Consider the following 27,472-nt stretch of genomic DNA (forward strand, 5'->3'; position numbering starts at 1 on the left):
AGTTTACGAGATGTTTTCTACATTTACAATGAAAAGCAATCCGTGAATCGCATAGGCTCTACGTGGATCAGCAGATACGTAACAATAAGAACAAACGAATTCAGCCATTGTTTGTCAATAACACATAAGAGGATTAACATCTCACCATTGTCAACAACCACACTGTCATTGTTTCTAAGCAACTGCAAAGTATGTTCTATACTTAATGATACGAGACTTAAAAACAACAAAGTCAGTTAACATGCAGTAGTAGTCATCAACTACAGTACAAGGGAATTAGCAGAATATTACAATTTCCACTTTTCCAGTATATACAACTTTTTAAATTAAAATAATTGATTGATAAGGATTGTCCTATTTAGATTTCACAAGAGGATAACTTAAAGTTGGAATTTAGCGTATAACAGGAGTTTTAAGTGATTTGTAAATAACAAATCCCCAAATCTATCGGTATACGGACTATTTGGATTTGTTGTTTTGAAACAGCCATAATGATGACAACTAGTAAATTTACCGGTGGCATAGAAAGAAGACGAGAAGAGATGTATGGCGATACAAAATTCGATCGTTTAAACGAAATGAAACACTGTTTAACGACTGATAATGTATCCAAGATCCACAAAGAAGGAAGTACGGGTAGATGGGAAAGTACAACAAAAACCACGTACATCGTAAGTAAAAACAAAGTATAGATAAGTGTCTATTTAATTAAAATTGTATTAGGACTTATTAGGCTATGATCTATGATTGATGATTGACTTTAAGATATTGTCAAAGAACCATTGCGTAGCCTACATAAATAAATCGTTTACATTACAAACAAGTCATATGTAGGCCTATTTATAGTTTACTAAGCAAAACATGAACATTGAGAAAGTGAAATAGTTATTGTACATCTTTATTTCACATAGGGTCGGCAACCAGCAGAATTTGGAGTTCCCATTAGCAGCAGCTTTCAGGTAAGATAATGAAACGAATTTCAGAACATTATAGCCCTAAGAAAAATAAAATCGAGTAGGGCCTATCTCATTGTTCAATATGAAGGCTTTTGACAACAACAGTCATCGTACGAAGAAACCCTAAAGAATGTTAAGATCTGTCTACACTATCAAACTAGTTGACAAAAAAGCGTGATGCGTCCAAATATTCTAGCAATACGACGTCATCGTGTCTATATATGGGCACATCGTATTTTCACATAAGGTTTGATAATGTAGATAGAGCTTTAGAATAGAAGATTAGGGCATACTTTACTCATTTCACTGATAATGTACAGTTTATTTATTTTGTTCATAATTATCATTTGCTTTCATTTATTCAGACTTCTTCTGTTTAACAGTTTTTGTATTTTGCTTTTATAGAGAGAAAGCCATTTTACGATGCGAGCCGATGGGTCCAAAATTGATGACGCAATATACAAGTCGTCAATCGCTATGAAAGATTATAATAAGAAAAGCACCGAGATTGTAAGTTTGAAACACTATTTAAATTTTATAAAACTACGAAAATAAAAAGTTACAAATTCAGCAACAAACACAAATAATGCTAAAACTTATTTCCAATGATAAAAACACCGAGATTGTAAGTTTGAAACACAGTTTGAAAATAAATGTTACAAAATGCTAAAACCATGAAGAATCCTAACTTATTTCCAATGATAAAAAAAACCGAACAAAGCAAAAACGACTAGAAATAACTGTTAACATTCCGGACTAATAGAAAAGCTGTGAACGTTTGCAAAACGTCGTAGTGGGCCATACTTTGTATTTTCAGGGAAGAGTGAAATTTCGGTATCATACTTTTTTTGGTATTTCATACTTTTCGATTTATTGGATTAACAAAAATGAAAATTCACTCCTATATATAGAAAATAACTAACACTGTTTTTGAATTATAGATGCCTACACTAAAACCAGACAGGACAATTAATTTAGCGGACATGCAGCCTCGCTATTGGAAAGACAATCGTTTTGGAAGTTCTTTGTACAGGACAGACTTCAGTAATATGGTAGTTTTAGTTTATTTTATGTTAGTTTTGCTAAATGTTAAACTTGTGTATATGTTGTGGAGAATGATGACGATTAGGTGGTGATTGAATACTGAGCATAATACTATAATTCAAATAAGAAAAAAAGGCAGGCAGCATTGCCTGGAATGAAGAAAAAAGGCCCAGATCAACACACGGTTGTTCTAGTCTATTCCTCATCCAAAAACACAATACAATATACTACAATTCGTAACACTACACTAAGTCACTTAATTGGTAAAAGTACTACTACTTAAGTTAGCCTAAAATTATTTTTTCTAGGCCAATGAAGGATCACAGACACAAGAAATGAAAGACTTGAAAGAGAAACAAAATGAACTGAGAAGGCATAACATAAAAGATGTGAGGAAAAGTCATTTCAGTCTTGGATATGACCAATCAAAGTAAGACATACCTTTTCTTTACTTGAATCAAATTACTAAAAAATCCATTAGGCCTAACTGCCGAGGCGTTTACCAACATTATTGTTTTTTCTTCTAAGATTTAGTTCGGAGACTTGCGATTCATATTTTAATACCAAGCTCGATACAAACAATGGCGACCACGAGGACACTCCGGCAATGTTCACCAAGAAAATGGTTGAAGATGAGCAGAATTCAGCAGTTTTCAGACATGGGGACTACAATTTTTCAAGTAAGTTAGGCATACTTTTTGAATTAAAATCGTAGTTGCAAGTACAACTCAAATCAAGTTTACAAAAGTAGCACACATATTCTTATTGATAAATTCCTACTGAATTGGACACATAATGGAAACTTACGCAAATACTTCACAGTATTATTGGTCTATGCATCGATTGTATAAACGTCACTGATAATTTTCTTAACCATCAGATATTTTACCCAGTATTTCAACATTTAACCGTGACTATAACGCAACTATTAAACCGTTAAAGGCGGCCGGATTTATAGAAGTAACCAAGTCAAAGAAAGGTCGATTCTTGGACAGAGCTCCACGGCAAGAAAGGTATACATTTCTTATTGTAAAACAATGTCGATGCATCTGCAATCAACAAATTGAACATTCTTTTATAGTGTAGCGTAATGACTATGCATCTAAACTGAACTGCGCATGATCGTAGTACGCCATAAACATAGATATAAAAGAGCTTAATAAAAGCGAGTTCGACATATATAGTTCTTTAATTATTGCGATTTTATGTTGGTATTCTATTTGATTATGTATAATATATAGAAATGAAGTTCTCCTCGCATACAACCAAGATAGCGGTTCTTCAGCTTCTGAGCCGAGCAGGACGCAACGAGAAGAAGTTTGCTCGACACTAAAACAGATATGCATGCAGTACGATCTAAATAAGTAAGTATGACGTATATTGACGTCATAAGAATGGCATTAGTTAACTTTTAACAAAACATGAGTATCAAATAACGAACCAGAGGAGATTACATGGGAAACAAAATGTGTTGAACTATTACACATTATTTTCATTAGGAATGGTTACATAAGTAAAGACGCCTTAATCAGAGCAAGTAATTGTCTCTTGGATCCTATACCACAAAATGATTTCGACGACATACTAAGAGTGAGCAAACGAGGTATGTCAGGCACCATAGACTACAACGATTTCATAAAGCAATACTTAGGTAGGTATATCCACATTTCCACAAAATCCATTTCCATTTCTTCTCTAATTCTATTTTTTTTTTAACCATGATGCAACTATCTCCAGCATCAGTTGACATCTTCGGCAAACTGCAGAAACTTAGTTTATAGAACTTTGGCCAAACTAGTTTGCTGAAACATTTGAACTCCGCGAATCAAATCTTTGTGATTCTGTAGGCGGACAAAATGACAGGCTCCAGTAACAGAGATTAGTACTGTAGTTTTAAATAACTTCTCTAAAATATTAGCAAACTCTGTTTGCAAACAAATGGTTGGTAAAGTGTTCTAGGTTAAATGACATCTGGAAGAATCAAAATTGTATTTCTTACCAGATAATATGACATAACTCTAACTTCCAATGATATTTCAATGTGAAGTATAGTCTGTGATAGACATTCTTTACGAGAGTAATCTTACTCTATTTTTTTAGTGTTAATAAATGACATAAACATTATTTTTAGATTATGATTATAAGCCTAATCTCGAAGAAGAGATAGTGGTGACTGCACATGATCCTAAAGAGAGTTTTAATTTTGATGACATTCCTGGTTTAGAATCTACAGACGGAAATAAATCAACATCCTGGCCACCGAAGACTACACAGGGAAATCCCTTATTAGTTACGTCAGAACTAGGCAAAGATTATCAAACGACAGCTCATTTTAAGGTAGATTGAATGCTTTGTGTCTTTTATACTGTAATAATAAAGTTGAAACTGGAAAACACATCTCTGAACCAATCCTAACAAAAACAAAATCAAACTGTGTAACCGGAAAATTTAGTATACGTATAGCACATCCACTTTCCTGTATCTTTTTTTATTCCTTTTACTTTTAGTGTAACTTGTTTTTTTCATTGCAAATGTTATGTGTGCGTGTGTATGTGCAGAGAAACAATAACAACAAACAAACTTTTTTTTGGTCAGTTTGGACATGACGGAGAAAATCCTGCTTCTATCTACCGCAACGATTTTGACATGAAAGGACATCAAACTGACCAAGAACTTGCAAAACCACCAATATCGTCTGAGGTTAGTACACGGGGAATTAAATACTTACAGTGTGGGAGAAATTATTATGAAACGAATTTTAGAATACAATAATTATTCTGAAGTTCGTAGCAACTAAACTGTTAACTCAATAATACAATTGACTATGGTGAAACTTCTCCACAAAATACTGCATAGTGAACTTAATTCTCCATTAATAGGCCTACAGGTTGCTTCATTTTATCTAATTTTACCATGTACCTATTAGGTTATGCACAAGAGTGAAAACCCGGAATTTGGAAAAAGTACAAAACAAACGGATTATATCACTTTTAGGAAAGAAACGGTAAGAATGGAAAAAAATTATTTGCAGATCTATACAATGGAAATTGAAAGAAGGTCTACCTTTTATCATACGTGAGGTTTATTATTGAAACAAACAATATGTATATACACTTAGCGTGTTAATAATTTATCTGTACAATCCTCTTAGCATTGTTCATCTGAAACGTATGATTGGAATAGTACAATGTACATTATCATGTTTAAACATTAGTTTATATCCGTATGTTCAACAACCATATTTTATTTACATTATCTTTTATAAGCAGATGAATGGGAATGATGAAATGGCTAAAAAAAATAAATCACGCCATTCTAAAAATAGTGTCCATCTGGCTTGTGATGAAAAGAATCACATGGAAGACCGACAAACATCTGGTACGTCAGACAAAATAATAAATATCAATGTTGATACAGTAATTAATGTTATCGTCACGGTTTAATTGTTTTAAATGTATTATTAATAGCTATACAATTATTAAAATGTGGACTGTAGATTGCGTACTTTGACCATTTTAAAAACGTTATCATTGAACAATTCGATGTTTTTCTATCGTTAGAATTGTCTTTTTTTTTAACCTACATTATCTAAATTGTCAGCTTTAATTAATTACGTTATGGCTCTTAGCTCTTGTGTGCGCATGCGCATATAAATATCAACAATTGATGTTTATCACTAATATTTTTTTCAATTTCAGTTGCCAGATCAAGTTTTATTAAACATCAGAATACAGTAAGACAGATGCCGATAACTGCACAACTTCCAAAATATCGATACCTAGACACGGCGGCCTTGCCATACTCATTCAAGACTCCTAGATCAGAGGCTAAAGAGGCATTCAGTAACCTAACATCACCGGAACAAACCATCACAAACCTTTCGAAAGGCAAGCTAGAGAATAACGCTAGAACAAAAGACCAGAGGAAAGTTCATTTTCAGTTAGGTTCCGATGAACCATCAGCAGTTTCAGAGTCTCATGGTGAGTTCATAAGATGTCGATCTGTGGGAAATGAAGTGCCGAGTGCTGGTAAAAAGAACATGTACGATCCAAGGTTTAACCACATCACAGCAAGGTATGTGGTATTAATTAAAATCAATACATTAATTTCGACTCGATATACACACATCTAGTAACAACAAATACCTAGTTCAATCAATTGACTAAAGCGTTAAAAATATCGTTTTAAAGTTCCGAAATAAAAACTGAAAAAAAAAATAAACATAAAAAAGGCCATATACATGGCTGCAGTTACGTGCTCACGTTAGTTTTACCGATCGACCAACCGACCGACCGAAATAGTGAGCTGTAGAGTTGCACGCAACTACAAATATGTAAACAATTGATGAATATTTCAAACATTACACATGTAAAATATTAAAAGAATATGACGAAAGGGCTAGCTATGTAAGAGTCCTGTATGACGTCATGATAAACCATGACCCAAATATGGTTATTACGCAATAGGCCTATTCAGGTAGTCACCCGGATATCCGGGTCATACAGTACCTTTCTCGTTCACGGCATTATATAAGGATACAAGTTTAATGACACCTGTATTATCTCTTTCTAAAAACTAATACGGAAGTAGTAGTAGTAGTATTCTAGTGCCAAAGTTCGGACGACATTTTGTGACAGGGTAACTGAACGTGATATCCGATACACTTGTGACCCAAAAAAGTACCTCCTTAAAAAAGATGACTCCTGAATAGTTAATTTGCCATAGTGTTTAATACTACTGTATGTATACTTTGTTCAACATATTGCCCTCGTTGGTTCACGGGAAATGGTCCACTTAATAGAGTTGTCCCAAAAAAAGGTTTTCAAGGAACGATGTAGGCCTACGGGCAATAACAGTGTGTTAATAACCAAAGAGTTGAACTTCCTCATGTAACTCATTATATTCAACCACTTTCCTTTTGGGCAGAAATTTGATCAGAGCCTGAGAATTATAGTGTGATTACAGGGAGGTGGTCAACGTGATATTATTCACATTAAACTTGTAGGCCTAGTTGTGATACTATTTATTCTTCTAATAGGACTAGGGCCGAAAAACGTGCGAAAGGTACATAAATTTAAATCATAAAAGCGCTGCGACATCACATGCTAATACCCGATTGTTGAACTTAAGCTTAAGAGTTTAATAAAATTTAAAAAGCATAATAAAAAAAAATATAATATAATCAAATTTTGTAAATAAAAGTAATAAAAGAGGGCGATCTTCTCTGAATTGTAGATCCTCGGTATTTTACTTGTTACAAGTATATCGTTTTTTTGTAATTAAACAAAATTCAGAAACTATTATTTATATTACTTTAAAGCAAAAATACCCAAGACTTGCAAAAGAACCCGATGTCGTGGAATACTTTTGATACGTTAAGGATGAACAAGAAAGGCTACTTCAATGGGTATGTAGGCTACAGGCCTGAAACTAGATTAGCTACGTTCACACTGGGACCGGATTAATACGGAGTTCATATATTGTCCTCGCATTGGAAGTCGATCTATACCATCATAATGACGGACTACATGTAACATGCATACCGCAACATGATATCAGGCAATACCCTACCATTTACATCACAGTAAATAATTAGTATTTAAAATTTGATTTTACATTTTTAATAAGTACGGTGAATTGGTAAACAATATTTATGGTGTGTTCATACAGGCAATCAAGCTCAATGACTCCTCTACATCTGAGCCTTCAACGAGCGTTCTCAGAGTTAGATCCAGACGGCACAGGCAAGATAACCAAGGAACATATGAAAGATATCTGTCGTAACTACAAACTAAACATCAGTCAAATTTCAATAGAAGCGTTACTCAGAAAGTAAGTACCGTATAGATTCGATCATATAGAGAACAGTCTCTGATACAGTATCTATCAAATAGTGTAGTCTGCAACTTAAATGGCCTTCAAATAGCGATCGGTTTAAACACTATAAAAAGTGGCATTATTACAACGAATGTAATTGATAAGATGATTGCCCTAAACTGTAATTGTACTTTATACCAAGAACACTTGCAAAAAAATAATAATCATACATCCGGAGGTTTCACTTAATACAAAAAATTGTAACAGAAACTTAACTTTATTTGTTAGATGTGATCGTTATGATGATGGCAACGTAAATTACCAGGTGTTCCTGAAAAACTTGACTCCTCAACAAGTACCAGAAGGTGTATCGGCAGCACATTCAGATTCCACGATGTCAAATGATTTCAGACCACTGCAACAAAGAAGGTAAGCACGAAAGCTATTAGGCCTACCACTCTCTAGCAACAAAGAACTCGTTCTGGCTCAGTTATTTGCCCAAGTAAATTGGTTCCTCACACCAAAGATAGCGATAACAGAACTTGAATAGTGAATACTGATAACTCACACGACCTCAAGATGACGAAGACGATACGTCATTATCATTACTTATTAGCCTATTTTGGAATACTGTAGAACTTCTCTTATGGGACACCCCTATTCAGGTAACACTTTCCGAGGGTGATATATGTTTTGAAACTACGGCCAATGACACCCCTATTACAGTAGTATTAAAGGTACACTTTGTTGGGTCCCGAAGGTGTCCCTGTCCCTTGATTTTACAGTACTAAATTGAATCTCTCTTCTTTGTTGTAGTTTTACTGATGCCCAACTTCGAACCATCAGTCACATGAACAAGAAGCCGACACTTCCACAATCCTCACACTTATTCCACATGGACGAAAACAGAGGTAAGCGCAGATAATTCACACTTTAAATCCAAGGTCATTCAAAATTGGACAACTACTATTACGAATCTAACCCGACTTGAATACAATAAGACGATAAGATGTTTCTGCCAATATCCACTTATCATTATCTGTTTTTATCTATAGGTAACAACTTTATTTCCACAATGAATCAAGACTTTCTACAACCAGAGATTCAACCGAGAACATGGATACCAAGTGATGCATGTTGATGAGAATTATTTAATGAAGAAATATGTATATGAAAAATGTCCAGCAGTCTACTTACGACCATGTCCATATAATTCTACTGACGACCATGTCCATATAATTCTACTGGATGTGATGAAGAAGCCTCCTATATCCGGACAGTGAATTAAAAAACATTCCACACACAGAACTGTGGCACTCGCCTAAGATTGGTTTATGACGTTAGCAGCAAAGAAAATAAATTAGGTTAGGTGTACCATTGTGACAAGGTACATATGGTGGAAGACAGTTAGTACAATTGTCAAAAGACAAATACTACTACTGTTATGTAATGGTAAAAGATGTCAAAGTGTAGTCTGCAAGGTGCACGGCCGTCGAATATAGATCGGTTCAAACTACTACTGTTATGTAATAGTAAAAGATGTAATAAAGTATGAAGTGCCATACGTTCAAGGCTTTAAAGTAAAAAATGACAAATGTTAATCTATATTAAAATGATTTTAAAGTAACATATCTGCTTTGTTCTCAAACTATATCTTTATTGAATTTTACATACAAATCAAATAAAAATCGTATACAAAATTTACCTATTGATATTAGTATTTGATGATGACATATCGTTAAAATACTACTACCATGGAACTATAAAATTTAGCTCCATGCTAGTACAGTAAATTAAATAGATTTGCATGACTTATTTTGGTGGACATAAATGACTTTGCGGATCAAAAACTTCTTAAATGAAGTGAGCCCTCAATTCCTTTATTCCCTTTCTGAGGTATAATTATTTCTGAGGTAGAAATATATATGCAAATTTGATCCACAACGGTTTATTAAGATTAATTATTAGTCCAAGAAAGCAAACCTTACAGTTTGCAAACTCCGAGTTTCGTAAGAAAGGAGATATCAAAGTTTGTCAGCGTAGACAAGTAGCAAACTTCGACAAACTGCAAAAACAAGTTTGCAGAAGCTGTGCCTACACAACAAAACAAACAGTTTGAAAAGAAAAGTTTTCCAAAGTTTTTTGTCGGTTGACAAGTTGCAGAAAAGAAGTTGGCAGAGGTCTGTGCTGGCAAACTTTTGTTTGAAAATTTGAGCAAACTTTGAGTTTGCCAGGAAAAGTTTTTAAACTTTACTAGTGTATACCACCAGTTGATAAACTTCGACAAACTACAGAAAATGAGTTGGCAAAAGTCTACGTTGGCAAACTTTTGTTTGAAAACTCTTTGAGTTTGACAAGAAAAGTTGGTAAGTGTAGACCAGTTGACAAACTACAGAAAACTAATTTGCAGAAGGCTACACTTAGCAAACACAGAGTCACTGTAGACTTTACTTTTGCTCTTTCAAGATAAAGATCACAAATTATCAGTACTATAACAATGCATTTTGACTGAAAAACTATAATGTATATTTTAAGCAAAACATTGAGAGATTTTGGGAAAGTTAACAAACCCATTCTTGCCTCTAAACACAAGGTGGGATTATATCTCATGAACTACCGTATTGGTACCCATATATCTTCTATTGTAGGATCATTGTTTGGTATCATATCAGAGTTAGGCACACTATGGTAAACCCGTGTTAAAAACCTTTCATCTTCCAAAATTCTTTCCGCTCTCAAATGTTCAAAATTATCTGGATGTAAAATCTGTATAGCAGCTTCCCCGAGTCTTAAATCTTTGGTATTTAATCTTTGAGTGTCTAGATGTGGTGTGTCCCACATTGGGATTTCACGACTATTATTCAAAGTTGTTACGTTATTATGCGTGTTATGGTCCCAACTTGGAGGAATTCTAACAAGAGTTTTTAAAACCGGTATTGTTTGTTGCCCATTATCATGAAGACATTCCAACTCCACAGAATCAGAAGATTGTGGCATACTCGATGATTGGAACGACACACTATAATCTCTCAGTCTATGCTTAGATGGTGATTTGTTACAATGTGCTTTTTTACAGCATTTCATAGCTGTGAGTCCGAAATCTTTTTCAGGCCCAACAAAGTGGCACACCGATTGAAAGAACAATGTAGAGTACAACCATGTGATGGTCATGATAAGCATCAGAAAGATGCCCATCCGAGTATATGATAAAATTGTGGATGGCATCATGAACGCTCCAGCAACGAACGTGGTCAACGCTGCCATTGATATTGCACACCCCATCTGCGATACAGAGAATATAACTTTCGATTCACGATCTTTCTCCTGAGCTAATTGATATGCGACACCGTAATGAACAGTGAAATCTATTGAAAGACCAACAGCTATGGAAATGATGACTGACTCCAGGATATTCAGCTCCCAACCGAGGAATACTAAAATACCGATTGTCAGAAAAATTGCACCAGATATTGAAAGCATTGCATACAAAGTTATAAGAAGATTCCTAGTAGTTAGTAATAGTACTATGGTAGCAATTGATACTGAAAGCATGAGTGAATTTGGTGTTCCAACTGCGAGGTGATGTTGCAAATCGTAAAATGTAAGTAAACTTTCATCCGCTATGGCCCAGCCATTTTTCAAACCTTTCGGAGCAGTTTCTAGCTCTTTATCTAACCAATCGTTTATACCATTCCAAAAATCATTTACTTTTCCATAAACAACAGAATATTCAAATTCTGCCTCAAATGTTACTAAAACAACACTAATCCTATCGTCATCTTTATGAAACTTTGGACCGCCAACGGTTCCATCAAAATAAATTAATAAATCATCGTACAGATACAGCACTAGTTCTTTCAGGCAGTATTCAAAAACAGGTCGAGAGTAAGGAAATTTTGTATGATTACAACATGGGGAAACGTCTATTCCTGATGGAGTCAAACATGGATTCTCTGTCATCCAATCACGGAACCCTTCCATAAAACATGATTCCGGATGATATCCTAAGGTTGGCTTATAAAATGTTTGTTCACGTAATCTTTGGCAAAATCCATACATCCACTGTTGAGAATCAGGACTAGAAATATCAAAGGAATCATCCAGTACCAAATGCCCGGCATCATCCGGATCCCAGTGATTCCCATTGTCTACAGCACGTACGCCAAAAATTATATTCACTGGAATCGAATTTGATAGTTCATCATCGCCATCTTGAACATTTTCAAATCTAAACAAATGTCTGTATACCTGATCGTATTTCTCAAACGGATGCGAACTTTGCAAAAGTTGAAATTCTGACACTGTTGGCAAACTTAAGCCTGGAGTTACAAATATCAAAATAGCACCAGATATTGCTAAGCTAAAAAATAATAATAACCAAAATATTCTTAAACGAATAATTATACATGGTAATAACTTTTCAAAAAATATTCTAGAATATTCACTAGCTTGATATCGTAGCTTACGAAAAAACAAAAAAAATTTATCAAAATAAGTTTTTTGGTTTCTCTGGTTTATGCAAGTCACTTTTTGGCTTATCAAATCATGTATAATAACGACAGCAGGCAGCCACGTAATTGTCAGTAAGAAATTAAACATGATTGCGGTTCCTGCGTAAATCGCAAAACAACGAATAGCCGTAATTGAGCTAATAGCGTTTACGTAAAATGCAGCTGCCGTAGTGAAGCTAGTAACAAACATTGTGAGAACGGCGTGACGTAGAGTCTCGATCATAATTATTAATAATGGCGTATGTGGTCTTTCAAATCGTAGTTTTTTCCAAACATCGCAGAAAATAAACGTGTCGTCTGCACCAATCCCGACAAGTAAAATAATAGCACATAGGTTCATGAATGGGAAGAATACTAATCGAAAAACGACGACGTAAAAAAAGTACGAGAAAATAAGCGACATTATAATACTTGTGATACTCATAATCGTAATAAATAATGAGCCAATGTAGACCCACATTATAAAGAAAACAAACGACACACCAAGAGCAGGATATACCGTATCTGATATCAAATAATCAACAAACAACGAATCTTTCATCCCGAAATCGATACCAGCAATTTCGGTTTCTCCATCCGATATATCTGAATCTTTAAAATTATCAATATATATATCTTTTAAATGATTTTCCCCTTTTGTAATTGGAGCAATAACCATCGTCGCTTTTGGACGAATGTTATTTGGATTTTCAATGCTAAGAAAATCAGTGCTTAAGACGTACTGAAACAACATATAGACCGCGTTGAAACGTGTGCAATTTGTCGGTACTGCGTAACAATACTCATTGCGTTTCGAATTTGTACTATAATCCCAGCACAATCTTGTTAGCGTCCTTTTATGGAAATAATCCGCACAAAATTGAAGTAACTCTATTGCGTACGTAACATCTTCTTGTTTAACATCAAAACAAGATGATCTATTGCGAAGAAGAGCGATGTAATTTCCTAAAGATTTACTTGGACAACAATCAAAGTTTTGACGCAAACAATACTTGTTGAAATCAATATGGCTACGGACACGTAGTTCATCGACCTTACAAACAGAATGAATCGCTGGTAATGAAATTAATGAATACCCAGGTTCCGATACAAAAGCTATTCTGGCATCATAATCACCATCTGTGATTTAACAAGAACAAAATACATTAATAGAAAACCTTCCTTCATGATTTAAATTTGATGCGAAAATTAAAAAGAAGATTATGAGCAAAGATGTTATTATATGCCTATTTCATCTATATCATTTCAAACAGAAGATGAACTCAGATTTGGATTATAAATTAAATGTAAAACTGAAATTATAATTACAGAATAGGAAGTTTGACCGGACGTTGTCAATAATGTCGTAGACTTATTAAAAAATTTGAAATTTTCCTGCTGTACTCCGCAGGTTGGTTTCAATCATGCATTATCCATTTTTCTCAACATGTTTACAAAAACCTCAATGTGTAATGTACCACCAATCATGAGGATATATCCTAATAATGCATACCTAATATCATGGAAACACAATAGACGTGTTATGTACTGAACATCAGATAGTAAAAACTATACTTACATCGTTCACTGCAGAAGAACGAGTCAACAGTATCCAAATATTCATCGGAGGATGACATCAAAGATGACGACGAGGATGATGAATCATCAGTTGAATCAGCAGGTTCGTTGAGGTAACCCATAGTGTCAATATCACGTATAACACGATTGTCCGACGCAAAATCCTCAAAGTAGTCAGCTGTGTCATGTAACGTCGGATAGAAGGATAACGATCCCTCTACTACTTTGGATTCTTCGATGTATTGGTTCCAGCTCGAGATGCGACTTTTTATGTCAGTACCCCTTGCTTCAAAACCCTTGAAAATATAACACAGTACTGACATATTTAAATAAAAAAATATGTATACAAATTATACTGCTTGGGAAGACCCTCAGGATCAAACAAAGGTTCCCCTCAATTGGAATGTTCCTCTGAATAGAGAGTGTCTTAAAGGAAGTGTTCTAAAACATGGCTTATATCTCAGCCTGTAAGTTGTTTAGAAACTTGGAGTTAAATGTATTCTGCCATTATATAAATATTTGTACGCAGCTTTTTTTTTTACTGTGGCCCCTGTCTATTGAATATGGTCCCTTGTCTATTGAATATGGTCCCTTGTCTATATAATATGGCCCCTGTCTATTGAACATGACCCCCTGTCTGTTGAATATAGCCCCCTGTCTATTGAATATGGCCCGATGTCTATTGAATATGGCCCCACCTTCTCATTTGAATATGGCCCCCTGTCTATTGAATATGGCTCCCGTCTATTGAACATGGCCCCCTGTGTATTGAAAATATGCCCCTGTCTATTGAATATGGCCCCCTGTTTATTGAAGATGGCCAACTTTTCAACGCTTAGTTACCTTAATTGGGTCACTGAAATCTGGAATGTTGTAGCATAAGAATGTAATTAGGCCGCATGTAAGGAAACCTACGAAAATGACAACAATCATAAGAGCTGAGCACCACAACTTGCTCAGCATCAAAGCATACCTAGGAAAACAAAAACAAGGGTACGTATTATATTAGATTGAAGTCCACCTGCAACAATATGGATATAATACATAAAAAATTATACTAAAACATTAAAATTTGAAACAAATAGAAATGGTTGATTTTTAAAATGATATTACATCAAACACAAGGAGATATTCTTTTTTTTTTTATTCTCATTTTTAGGCAAATTGCCAAGGATAACCACAATTCACTATCCTTCTCAAAGGTGGCAATCCCATTCACAAGACAAACATATACACAAGATGCTCTACATAAACAAAGACATTAAGTCTTTGGGAGTGGAGTTGTTAATTGTCATGAGAAAAAAAACCTGACATATGACAGGACTTGAACCCAGGACCCTTAGATTGGTAGCCAAGCATCATAACCACCAAGCTACAGCTACGTATATGTTAATGCTAAATTAAATTCTGGGGTAGAATACTGTAATTAAGCAATGATGGATTGGTCTACTCAATGATGCGGAACCAAGTAAATCTTTTTATCTAACATAAAATTATCCTATCCATTCCACTCATAATCATTCATTATTTGTATACCAACAGCTTTAGCCTGAATGTAAAGTCCTGAATAATTTGGTAGCTCTATTAACAACAATATTAATTCTACCAGGCCTACATACTGGAAACATATCTTGTGGCTCAGCTGCCTAGCCCAGTAAAGTCTCACATCGTCCCCGTTTTCATGCATTCTATATTACAATCAGTCTAGTTCCATTTGATCTAAAAAAAATATAAAGAACAAAAGATGCATATGCACTTATTTAACAAAAACTATAAAACACATTTTTTTATTCATGAATTATACATAATTTACTCTTTATTCATTTATAAATTCATGATTTATCTAATCAAAACAAAACAAGTTTGCATAAAAGCTGTTTTTCCAATCTACATTGATTTCATAAAATAAAACCAAATGTGCTTTTTAAAATCTAACATAGAAGGAAAATATCAATTACCGCTTGCAGGATTCGAAATGACGAACAAAATTAGGAAGTTTGTTTTTTGATCCAGGGATTAGTTTAAACTATAGGTCATGTTTGACTGATTTTCCCTGATTGACATGTGTGTGCTGATATTTTATTATTGTTTAATAATTAGAAAGAAAGATAAATATATATAATATAATAATTTATTTGGAAGCTACACTTTTGAAACAGTGGCACACTTTTTGAATGAAGGTGCGTCCAGAGTAAGTAAAATAAAAGTTAGAGAAAAAAAAAAATTATTTAACAATAGGCCTATTTACACTTTAATTGTTTTGGTACAACTACTGGAACTTGGAAAGGATTTGAATCGAGAACCCTGGCATTGGATAACAAGTATGTCAAACACTAAGCATGTGCCAATAAAATAATCCTATGCATAGTGTAGCAAATAAAATCTAGTTAAGACCTTTTTTACTGATTTCAAATACCCATTGACCTGTTTACAACCTTTTTTAGGGTTTCTTAAGACTTCTACTGTTAAACAATCGAGCTATATCACTATGGCTAAACAGTAGCCTTTTATTAATCCACTATTATCTAAATATTACTATGATTTCATTCAGTATAGAGAAATAAAAACAAATCCCTATATCATGCCTCACTGGATCGGAAGTTGTGAAGAATGGTCGTACTTATGTGAGTTATCCAATGACTTCCTATAGGCCAGATCCAGACAGGAACTATAGTATATCGATTTATCTTACGCTGTCAACATAATAATATCTTACTAATGCCATTGGAAAAGTAGTGACCTAGAAACATTGATGTTTTGAATTGATATGTTTTTTATGCAAAAGATATGTTTAGTTTTGCAGTACTTTTAATTTAATATTGTACCAGATAGAATTGAAGGTCACCTTTCTGTCAACGGTAACTAACCAGAAATACATTTGTTCTCAATTTTGCCTTATAGATTTTTAACCAGATTTTTATCTTTGTTTATAATCATCGTACACTTTGAAATATTGAGTATGAATAAAAAGAAATCATCGTTTACAACCAAAAAAAGACTATTTGATAATAGAATGAAAACTTTGATTGCAAAATTCCTGACAATTAAGGTGTTTACAACCAATCAGGTTGTATAGAAAAAGACAACAAAAAAAGCAGAAAATTACTCATAAAAAGAACTATAATTTGATAACAGAATGAAAACTTTGATTGCAAAATTCCTGACAATTAAGGTGTTTACAACCAATCAGTTGTATTGAAAAACACCACACAAAAAGCAGAAAAATCATTGACTGTGGTTGATGAAGGTGAAAAAACCTTTACACTATTGTACTGTATCAAATTGTATTATTTATACTGCAAAGATGATTGTAGTTGATTTATATAGTAGTATTAAAGATTTATTGATTGAGTCAAGTCACATTATAAAACCTATTTAAAAAGAGCCGACAATTATTCATCAAAAACCCGAAGGCTGAAGGAAAAGAAAGCTTTACAGTACTGTATTATATTATATTTTCTACTGAAAAGATTATTTAATAAAGATTCACAAATAAGGATTCATATAATACTATTTGCACAAAGCAGCATCAAATAATATGAAGCTGCTTACAATCATACTAACAGCACACTTCAAGGACAAAACAGTAGTTTGTCTGTGCAAAACATATCAAAAGTATAATTTTATAGGATTGGTTGGAAAATTAAAGAGCTTTGTAGAAATGATAAGTGACATTGAGAGCTGAACTGTTTCAACCGCCTCTATCCACCAAACCACATTCTCCCTCCTAGGAATCACCAGATCTAAGTAATCCATATTTACGCATTATGTTCGGATTAATGCTAATCCATAATCCAAACTATAAATAAAAGTATGTTTGGGTCCAGAGAGCCTTGTAGAATGATAAATTCCGTTTTTTAAGCTAATAACTCTCTCAACCGCCTCTATCTACCAAACCACATTATCCCTTAGGAATCACCACATCTAAGTAATCCATATTTACATAATCAAGTTTGATTAACGCTAATCCATAATCCAAACTATAAATACAAATAAGTCCAGAAGAAAGTGTTATGGGAGGTGACCGCTTATGCAGATATACCACAGAAGTATAAATACAGTGTAGTGTTTTTGTCAAGAATTGTACACAATGTCCAAATTTTACTGTATCCGCTATGCACAAAAACTGTAGGCAAAATGAATAAATGTCAGTTATGGGATGTGTCCACTTATGAGAGGTCCCAATGCACAGAAACTGTAGAAGGCACAGGAACTGTAGAAGGCACAGGTTAAGAGGCTGAACTTTATAAAGCTCTGTCTACACAGTTATCAAACTTTATGTGACAAAAAAATGTGATGTGCCTAAATATGGGAGTGATTTATGCTTCAATATGATAGTGATATGACATCATCATGTCCATAAGGGCACATCACATTTTTTTGTCACATTAAGTTTAATAGTGTAGTCAGAGCTTGTACAAGTACTGTAACAATCAAATATACTTACACCTTGTTCAGTCCAGTCCAGTTTAGACCACTAAGTTTTCATCAATGACCTTGAATTCTTCTAATAGATGTCTTTCTAAAGGAATACAAACAAAACAAAGATTTATTCACATTTACAAAATCAAGTCTGGACACAATAGAAACCTTAGTCAATTTAAGATCTGTTTTTACTACATCAGAAGTTTGAAATGACATTAAGTTCTATTCAGTTTATTCCTCATTTTCGTCTTGCGTTGCACTCAAATTAACTATAATTTGGAAAAAAATTTGGACGAGCTTAAATCGCAATATGCACGCACACAAATCTTGGACTAATTTACCGTTGATTTGTATAGTTGATTTTATTTTTTAATCCAATAACAATCCTCCTTGAACATTTAATTTAGTAACAAGGAAATCATTAGTGAACATTTGACGCCAAAAAAACATCAGCTGATGTAATTACTACAAAATGTCACAATAATAGGTTGAACTAGAAGTATAGGTATACTAATTGTAATTGTGTTAATAATTAAACTGTGATAAGATAAAAAAGATTAAATTGAACTGGAATGTTTTATTTCAGACACGTCCAACATCAAGTAATTCACAAATTACAGGTTGGATAAACTTATACAATGCTTATAAAATAATTCTCATCAGGGAATAGATACAGTCGTGAGTTACAACAATGGCACTAGGTCAGGATTAAACCGTAGACCTTGGTTTTGGAAGGCAAGCAGGTTAACCACTAAGCTACAACTCCACACATACATCCAACAGTTTGCTCTTGAGCTCTGTCTACACTATCAAACCTTATGTAAAAAAATCATATTTGGGCACATCATACTTTTTTTTTGAAAGTGTAGTCAGACTATACAGTAAATAATGAAAACAATATGGAAAATATAATTATAATAATAGTAAAATTCTTTACTGATGTAATTTTGTACTGTTAAGTGTTATAAGAAAACTTATCTTCATCAAAAACACTCACTGTCACTATAGCAATATAGCATTTAACTATTAATAAATTATTGTTTGCAATATTTGTAATTTTGAATAATACATTATGAGAATAATACAAACATGATATTGGAAATTGTTCTTTGTTCATTATAATTTTCATATACAGTTTCAAATTACATAAGTCAGTTCAAATGTCCATTATAGTTAATTGCAAACTTATTGGTGTCTAAATGGATCCGTATGAAATCAAGCTACGACATCGAGTAAATTTACGATGACAAGCGACATAAAGCAAATAAATAAATTCATAACTAGGTTACCGTACACGAAAAACAAACTCCAAAAAAAATATTTACACTTGTGATTGTTGTTGAAGATGTAAATTGATCAAATAATCGATAATTCTTAATTCAACTTGATACCGTAAAAGTTTAGCAAGAATAGTAGATACATTACATTTATTGAGTCATCATTCTACTGTACAATAAAGCATATATTGTATGTGACAAAAAAATATATGGACATGATGTTATATTACTGCCATATTTGGACATATCACTACCATATTTGGGCACATCACACTTTTTGTGTCAAAATAGTTTGATAGTGTAGACAGAGCTTAGAGCATTAGTTCTGGAAATTGCATCGGGAGCATTCTATTCGTGTCAATTGATATGTCGTTGGTTTTTGTTGTTGGTCGTTGCCGCAAACTGTGTCAAAGTTGAGTATTGAAGAACATCCCAACTACCCAGAATTCGGAATATCACATAAGAAAAGTACATAAGCCATCAAGTTGAAATTGGATATCTAAATACAGGCATCTATTTTGAAGATCAACAAAGATCCCATCTAACTATAAATATCACCAAGAATAATTTGATTGTCGTCTCTGGGGGACAATAGGGAGCTTTCAATTTGATAAGACCAACGACCGACCGGGGGACATCCATTAAGCCGATTGAAATTAATGCAATAAATTTATAATGTCAAATCAGACAACAAAATTAATTCGAAAATAATTCAATAATTATTTCAAATATTTAAATCAGGTCAAGCGATAGATGGTATGGAATTGGATGATGATGATTTAAGGGTTAATTTATAATTGAAAAGAATGTTTGTGATAGCTATTCCTGATATCCTATTAAAATTATATCAGCTTGTTGCTTCTCAGCATTTACACACAATATCTATAGCTTGTTGGTAGTATTGATATGCTAGTTTTGAACAAAATTAGTAGATGTATCGTCATCATATGGTTTTGGTTTTAAAGAATGTACGATAAAAGGGTGTGCTCATAATGTATATTTGGTATCTATATTCAATCATATAAGCATATATCCATTAAAAAAAATTGCAGCATAAAACGCTGAATTGTAGTATTTGTACAAAAATGATTAATATTATAGACAAATTACACAAATTAATGATAGAATGATGATGTGTAAAAGGTTTTGTGTGATTATTTTCAGAACTTTCAAGATTTAAAAAATTGACTATAATTTTTTTTCTTTTTAATTTTATTTTATTCAATTTCCAGGTAACATACAAAAATCATAAACAAGGTACGGCATCATTCAACAAAACAGAACAAAAGTACTATCAGCACCTGCGGGTAACCAAAAGTGGATCAGTTCAAAAGAACTGCACTGTCGAGTGGCTTTCCCAACTAATAGTACGAAAAACGCAATAATGATTACTATACTTTCTAATTTATTTTTTAATGACTTTTCAATTTTCAAAGTGTTCAATTTATGGAGATTTGACTATACAGCGATAAAAAGATTTGATTTGAAATGAATATGTTTTAAACTGTTTAAACATAACTTCAGAAGAAGCCTGGATACAAACAGAAACAATGTTGATTGCTTGCTGTTTCTATAGTTACCTAATTAAAAAACAAATTGGTGTTAAGCACAGCTGGTTTGCAGGAAATTCATTTACAAATTAACATCAATTGTGACTACTTAACTGCCGGAAACATTTAAATTTATTTAATTATTTTTTTTCACAGAAAAAAATACTGTGTGTGTTGACCAACTATTAATCCGATACTCATCGAGTATATAATAAAACAAAACCCCAAATATAGGCTAAATTTGGACACAAAACTGGTAAAAATCTATTGCTAAATATATAATGAATTCTCGGTATACAGTACAGCTATTAATTACTGCACTATTTCCATGCATAACCTTTCATGCGCGAGGCATTCTTTTCTTATCACGAACCTATGAAGTATTGTCTTCTTATTCTGGGATCGGTCATATACAGTATAAAATAAACAATTTTGTATTGCTTTGAATATTATTTGTCTTTAAAAAAAGAAAATTCAAGTATTTACAACCAAATCATGTTCTCTCTCAAACCATATCAGATACATATACAGTACTCCAAAAATGTTGAATCTTTGGATAAATGGGCCATATACTTTTTAGGCCTACAGTTCATAATACATTTTCTAAATTTTAATTCAATGTTATTAAATATCTATATTAATTATTAAAATAACTGAACAGTAAAAACTTATGCAGTATACTAGCAGTCAAAATACTCCTAATTTGAGTGACAAATAAAATGATGTATTTGACGTTGTGTTAAATTTTATGGGAGATAGGTAGATCTTAAAAGCAAACAATTTAATAAAGTCAACACATTAAGTTGTAGAGCTAACTGTATTCTTGAGTATGGAGTGCAAACATGAATTAATCTACATCCCGTTTTCCACTTAAATTTTCATTCAGCACTATGGCCAGTTTATTGTGTCATTGGTCATCGCTTAGACCTACAGTAGAATCAACTAAAAATGTCTTGAGGAATCAAGCGATAAATCTTCTAATATCCATGTATGTGCACAAAGCATTAACATTGTGTTACTAGTTTTTTTAATATTAATTAATATTATGACATCATCAAAACAAAGATAACACTTTTGAAATATAATTGACTGAGCAAAAACATTTACAATTCAAAGACATACAGTAAGGTACTGTACAGAATAAATAATTTTATCTTTCTTTATAAAATTTCTAGAAGTACTAGAAAAGCGTATTTTGAGAAAAAAGATAATAAAACACTTTTGAAAGATAATTGTCTGAGCAAGAACATTTACAATTCAAAGACATAAGGTACTACTATAAAAATGTATCCTTCTTTATAAAATTTCTTTTCTAAACTACTACTGTACTTAGGAAGTACTAGAAAAGCATATTTCCTTGAGTTACAATAAATCTGGTCATGCATACAGTATCTGTTTAGTACAGATGAACCTTTTAGCCATCTGTACTTGTTACTTGATCACTGTATATATCAAGTAGTACTCAGATACTGGATATTATACAACAAATAAAACTTCTCAATATGCGACACTAGACGATACCTTTATAATGCAAATTTTACATAGATAATTAATGCTAGTTTTTAAACAGAAAACAATTTGCAATACATTTAATGTTGCCATTGTAGGCAGCAAACACATAATCCATTTGCATAGTGATACTGAAGGTGTTGAAAAGTACAGTAGGTAAAGCTAACTGCAGTTACTGCAGTACTACATTCCTGTCTACAGTATGTACCGTAATTATTTAGCAACCTTTGGTTGGGATAATCAGACATACTGATTATAAAATTGAACTGCATTGACATCACAGTAACTTCTACATTGAAACAAACTAAAAATAAAAGCATACATTATGGCAGTGAACAAATGCAGTTACTGCAGTAGAATAATTTTGACAAGATCACTAAGAAAAAGGAAAGAAGAGAGATAGGAAGAAAGGACAGTTTTTCTGCAATGGAAGAAAAATTACTCAGATGAATGATGAAAAAGATAAAAATGAAAGAGACATACAAGGATAATGTAGAAAATATATAGATAGCTATAATACTGTATGAGACACGTTTGAATATATATATATAATAGGCAAATAAATGGTGTACCCATTTATACTCCCACTAAAGAAAGACGACGTGCCCTAGCCAAGGACACAATATAACAGAGTATTTTAAATCCATGATTTTCCAAGTAATTCTTACAGTACTATTCAAATTACTTGCAATCTTTTATATTAGTATTTGAACAGGTAAAATTATCACATGTCCGCCATACAGTAGTACTCTTTTTTTTAATAGCGGCCTGTCCCATAGAAATAAAACACAATGAGGTACTGTAAGCTATTTTAATTTAATAACGAATATGCACTATTCATTCCAAGGGCAACATACAGTACTTTATTTGATGAACTCCACAAAAGATTTTAATTGAAAATATAAATTAGGCCGCACCAGAAGCAAGACATGATATACCTGAGTAGGTTTAACGAAGCTGTAAAATTTTAAGGCGATTTGTTTAATTTGTCTTTTTGTTAATTGATGTTTAATGATTCAAGTTTATAATTGTGTAAATGGCCTTGCACCGGTCAACGTATGCGCTAATTAGTCAGTAAGTATACATATGTTAACAAACTTCTCTTGCATCTGAACACAATGTTTACCAAACTTCTGCTTCTTATGTTTAACAATCATTTGGTGAACATTCAGTTGAAAAGTTTGGGCCAACTATGTGGCAGAATAACCTTACTAAAACTATACGCAATTCATCAGTAAATTCATCATCAGTAAATAATTTTTTTTAAATTTTAAAAACACACCTATTTCTAAAATAATCTTAGTAAATAATTGATGTTTCAATTATTACTACAGTATATACCAAATATTGAGTTGTTTTATTACAAAATACATGTACAGTAATATCAAACGAGGCTCTTACCTTACAATGAAAATTACGCTCAATAAACAGAATGGTATAAGAAATTAAATAGGTTCCTCCAGAGGAAATTCCTTCAATATGTAAAACTTGTCACCAACAATGCTCCTCGAGGTGTTAGACGTGCGTACAGCCCTTAAACTTGGCTTGCAGTATAAAGTACAGGAAGTTTGAGATTGTTGGGGATAGGCATAGAAAACACACATGCGCATGAACGAGTACTGAAGCACTTCGGGCAGTGAACCATAACCAGACAATATCAAGAACTTGTGCTTTCAATGAACAACAAAACAGCAGATTAGCAAAAATATCTCTCAGCAATCTACATTACCTAGTTTCAAAGACCTAGTTAGCCACTAAATAGTTTTCACAAACGTTGTCTCTTTTCCAGTCAATTGAACAAGCAGACAAGTACCTTATTGTGTTCACCTTAGCAGAATTAAATCCAGTATGGTGCAAATTTGCTGTTAAGTTGATATGGTTTATTTACTATGGTATTATCAGGCAAATTATAAGTAAATATCAATCACACTTAGTCACTAGCCAATATGGTATAAAGTAAACAATCTGCAGGCTTTCATTCAATACTTAAACCCAATAACTTTTATAAGTTAAAAAACCAAAGTACAAAGTATACCTTGGATTGTTTCGTTACGATTGTGTATTGAATGAACAAAGAAAATGAAGAAAACATACCGGTAGACTTATGACAAAAAAGCATGTGATATGCCCATACATGGACATGATGATGTCATATCACTACCAAATTTGGGCATATCACTACCATATTAAGGCACATCACTAAATAAGTTTGGTAGTGTAGACAGAGCTTTGTACTATTAGTATTGTGTACTATTAGAATATTCTCTTTAAATTGTACAAATGATTTAATGAACTTAACTACTAATGGTATAAAGCGTAATAATATATGAGCAAATTTATGAATATTGGAATCTAACTGAAAACAAATTTAATTAAATTGATGAATTATTCATTCAATATTCCAATTCATAAATATTTTAAAATTTGAATCAATCTTCTTAATAGTACAGTGTCCCAGAATGAAAGACCCTTCATCTGGCCAAAAAAAGTAAATGTGCGTGTTTAATGTCATTTTATTATCTACTACGATACTAATAAAACTGTCACAGGATTTGTACATGAAACAATAAAAACAAATTAACTGAAATGCAAACATCATCAATTAAAGACATACTGGTAGGTTTAGTAAGGGTTAAAAAAACAACTATTCATTCAATAAATTATGTAATATTACTACGCTGTGTTTATACTGAGCAACAAATAAAGCCAAAACAAATAGGTGGCGGAGGCTGAGACTCAACTACAATTCATTTGTTTGAACCCTGGTTAGCGATGAGGGCGTATCCCTAAACTTTGGGTGCTGGCATGGACTTCTACTTTCTTTCTTTTCCTTAAGCATCTTTCAAATTGTTTTTGTAGCGCTATAATTTGCACTTTGCAGTTTGAATTCAAAACCATTAACAGTCCCAAGGGTAATTTAGAAAAAGGTGGTAGGATTATACTTGGATATAATTACAATGGATCTACCAAAGTCTTGTGTCCGAATTTAGCCTAAGAAGGTGGGATTACTGTATACCCACAACAAGTATTGGAATTATACTCATACACTCATATTCGGTGTATATTTCAGCATTATCGATGAGTGGTTAGAGATTCCATCAAAGTTAGTTCTCAGCCAAAGCCATATAAATTGCTTGATAGTGTTAACAAAAATGAATTAAACTTACTGTGCTGGCACTGTAGCTATGCTACCAATAATTGCTTCCCTTTCACTTTAGTAATTAAAGAGAGCATCAACATCCAATTTTATCACCTATAAGAAATTGGTATTGATTATTTCAAGGTGTCATATAAAACACCTATTGTAGAATCTTTGTTATTGACTATATAATTATCTTGTTTCACAATCTACCACTACATTAATTTTCATTTCGCATAATTTTTGCAATTTGTTTAATCAATCACTTTATTCATTTGTAGCATATTTGTTTTACTTTGTGTAGAATAACAACGAAGCATTGTATACGAAGATCTTGACGTCCCACTAGAATGAAATGTAAAAGGATGTCATCCTTCAATTCTGATTGGTCAGTATGTCACGTTCATCCTTGTGTTCAAGTCCTAGTGAGAACGAAGTGAAAAGGGACACTTTCTTATGTTCTTACAGTAAATATGGGTGTTAAATGGGTACCCGGTTAGATAAAGACACAACTTTGCGCTGATTACTAGCTGCATTATGGGAGTATGTGTTTGATCCAAAAAATGACTGGGGTAATAATGTTCAGCGCTTAAAGAAGCTTGCTTGTAGAGCGCTATATAAGAATGAACTATTATTATTATTAAAATAAGCATTTAAAAAAAACAGAAACTTGATTGAACGTATACAGTGTTGGATACAAAAATTTCAGCCACCATTTTGAGCACAATTATACAGGCTGAAAGATTTCTGATGACTCTGTGATTCCGCTGCTAATTTGGGTGTGTCTCAGTGTCACTGTCAAGGATGAGCAATTAACAATTCTCCTAGGACTGGGATGAAATGTGCGTTGTATCTTAGGGAATAGGAAAAAAATGTGTTCAGTATCTGAAGAAATGAAACGCAACAGGTTTTTAATATCACTGGGAATTGGGTAAAACATGGTTATTATCACTAGTTTATGGATAAACATGTGAATATGAGGGTAAAGCATGGCTACAGTGAGATAAGGGAGGGTGGAGGAACTTTTCAAAAAGGTTTAAAGTTTCAGCTCAAAAAGTTTGTGGGTTACTGTAACTTGATAGAAGTATTAATCAGCCACCAAAGTTGGCAAAAATGCATTTGGCATTACTGTAGCTCATAATGTAGCCTCTATAGCTAAGTCACTAAAGGTACAATAAGTATCATCATAAAGAACTAAAATTGTTACGAACTAGTAAGCGGGTGGCCATCTTATATCCAGGATGTCTTATTAGCATAAGTGCCTGAACCTAGAATTCACCATAGGAAGAAAGCACATCCCAAAATTCCATAATGCACACAATGAATTAAAATGACGTAACTAGTTTTTAGGTAATAGGTCGCATAATTTAAAAGCTCCCTATTATCTTACAAGTCCAACATCATAATTTTTCGTATGATCTACCTAAAACATTATTTGGTAGAAAAGGCTATGGAAGTTTCCATGAGAAAATCGTGAGAGTTTTAAAATAAACTGTGTCTTTTCTTAAAACAAGACTCTTGGGATAATGATAAACTTTCCTCAGAGGCAGAAAACATGATTAAACACGGGTTTGTGTTTGCATAGTTTTCAGCGAGAAGGAAGTATGCGTGACCTGTAAGATATCATAACTGTCAAATTCTAAGATGAAATTTCCAAAAGATGGTGACATTTGGATTAGACGGGATA

The 27,472-nt window shown here is 33.1% G+C and overlaps 2 protein-coding genes across 4 annotated transcripts; one reads left to right on the plus strand and one right to left on the minus strand.

The window, feature by feature from the left end:
* Positions 1-359: 359 nt before the first annotated feature.
* On the plus strand, positions 360-9,203 carry LOC140061294 (uncharacterized). Its single transcript, XM_072107803.1, has 19 exons — positions 360-686; positions 912-959; positions 1,362-1,466; positions 1,898-2,017; positions 2,309-2,430; positions 2,529-2,680; positions 2,881-3,013; positions 3,242-3,364; positions 3,500-3,651; positions 4,132-4,337; positions 4,596-4,700; positions 4,927-5,004; positions 5,270-5,378; positions 5,699-6,074; positions 7,321-7,407; positions 7,671-7,832; positions 8,106-8,246; positions 8,634-8,728; positions 8,873-9,203. Exons 1-19 carry the CDS (start codon positions 492-494, stop codon positions 8,956-8,958), a joined length of 2,595 nt encoding a protein of 864 aa, XP_071963904.1. The 5' UTR covers positions 360-491; the 3' UTR covers positions 8,959-9,203.
* Positions 9,204-9,553: 350 nt separating this feature from the next.
* On the minus strand, positions 9,554-26,467 carry LOC140059897 (protein dispatched homolog 1-like). Of its 3 annotated transcripts, none has more exons than XM_072105877.1 (7): positions 26,081-26,467; positions 25,814-25,899; positions 18,333-18,403; positions 15,505-15,604; positions 14,729-14,858; positions 13,887-14,181; positions 9,554-13,447 (listed from the first exon to the last, which is right to left on the minus strand). In XM_072105877.1, exons 4-7 carry the CDS (start codon positions 15,570-15,572, stop codon positions 10,431-10,433), a joined length of 3,510 nt encoding a protein of 1,169 aa, XP_071961978.1. In that variant the 5' UTR covers positions 15,573-15,604; positions 18,333-18,403; positions 25,814-25,899; positions 26,081-26,467; the 3' UTR covers positions 9,554-10,430. The 3 variants fall into 3 exon arrangements, with proteins under 3 accessions (XP_071961978.1, XP_071961977.1, XP_071961976.1); XM_072105876.1 differs by having other exon boundaries at positions 18,333-18,407; XM_072105875.1 differs by lacking the exons at positions 25,814-25,899; positions 26,081-26,467 and adding an exon at positions 24,048-24,213 and having other exon boundaries at positions 18,333-18,407.
* Between the last annotated feature and the right edge of the window lie 1,005 nt (positions 26,468-27,472).

The sequence above is a fragment of the Antedon mediterranea genome, chromosome 10 (assembly GCF_964355755.1).
Source record: "Antedon mediterranea chromosome 10, ecAntMedi1.1, whole genome shotgun sequence".
NCBI lineage: Eukaryota > Metazoa > Echinodermata > Crinoidea > Comatulida > Antedonidae > Antedon > Antedon mediterranea.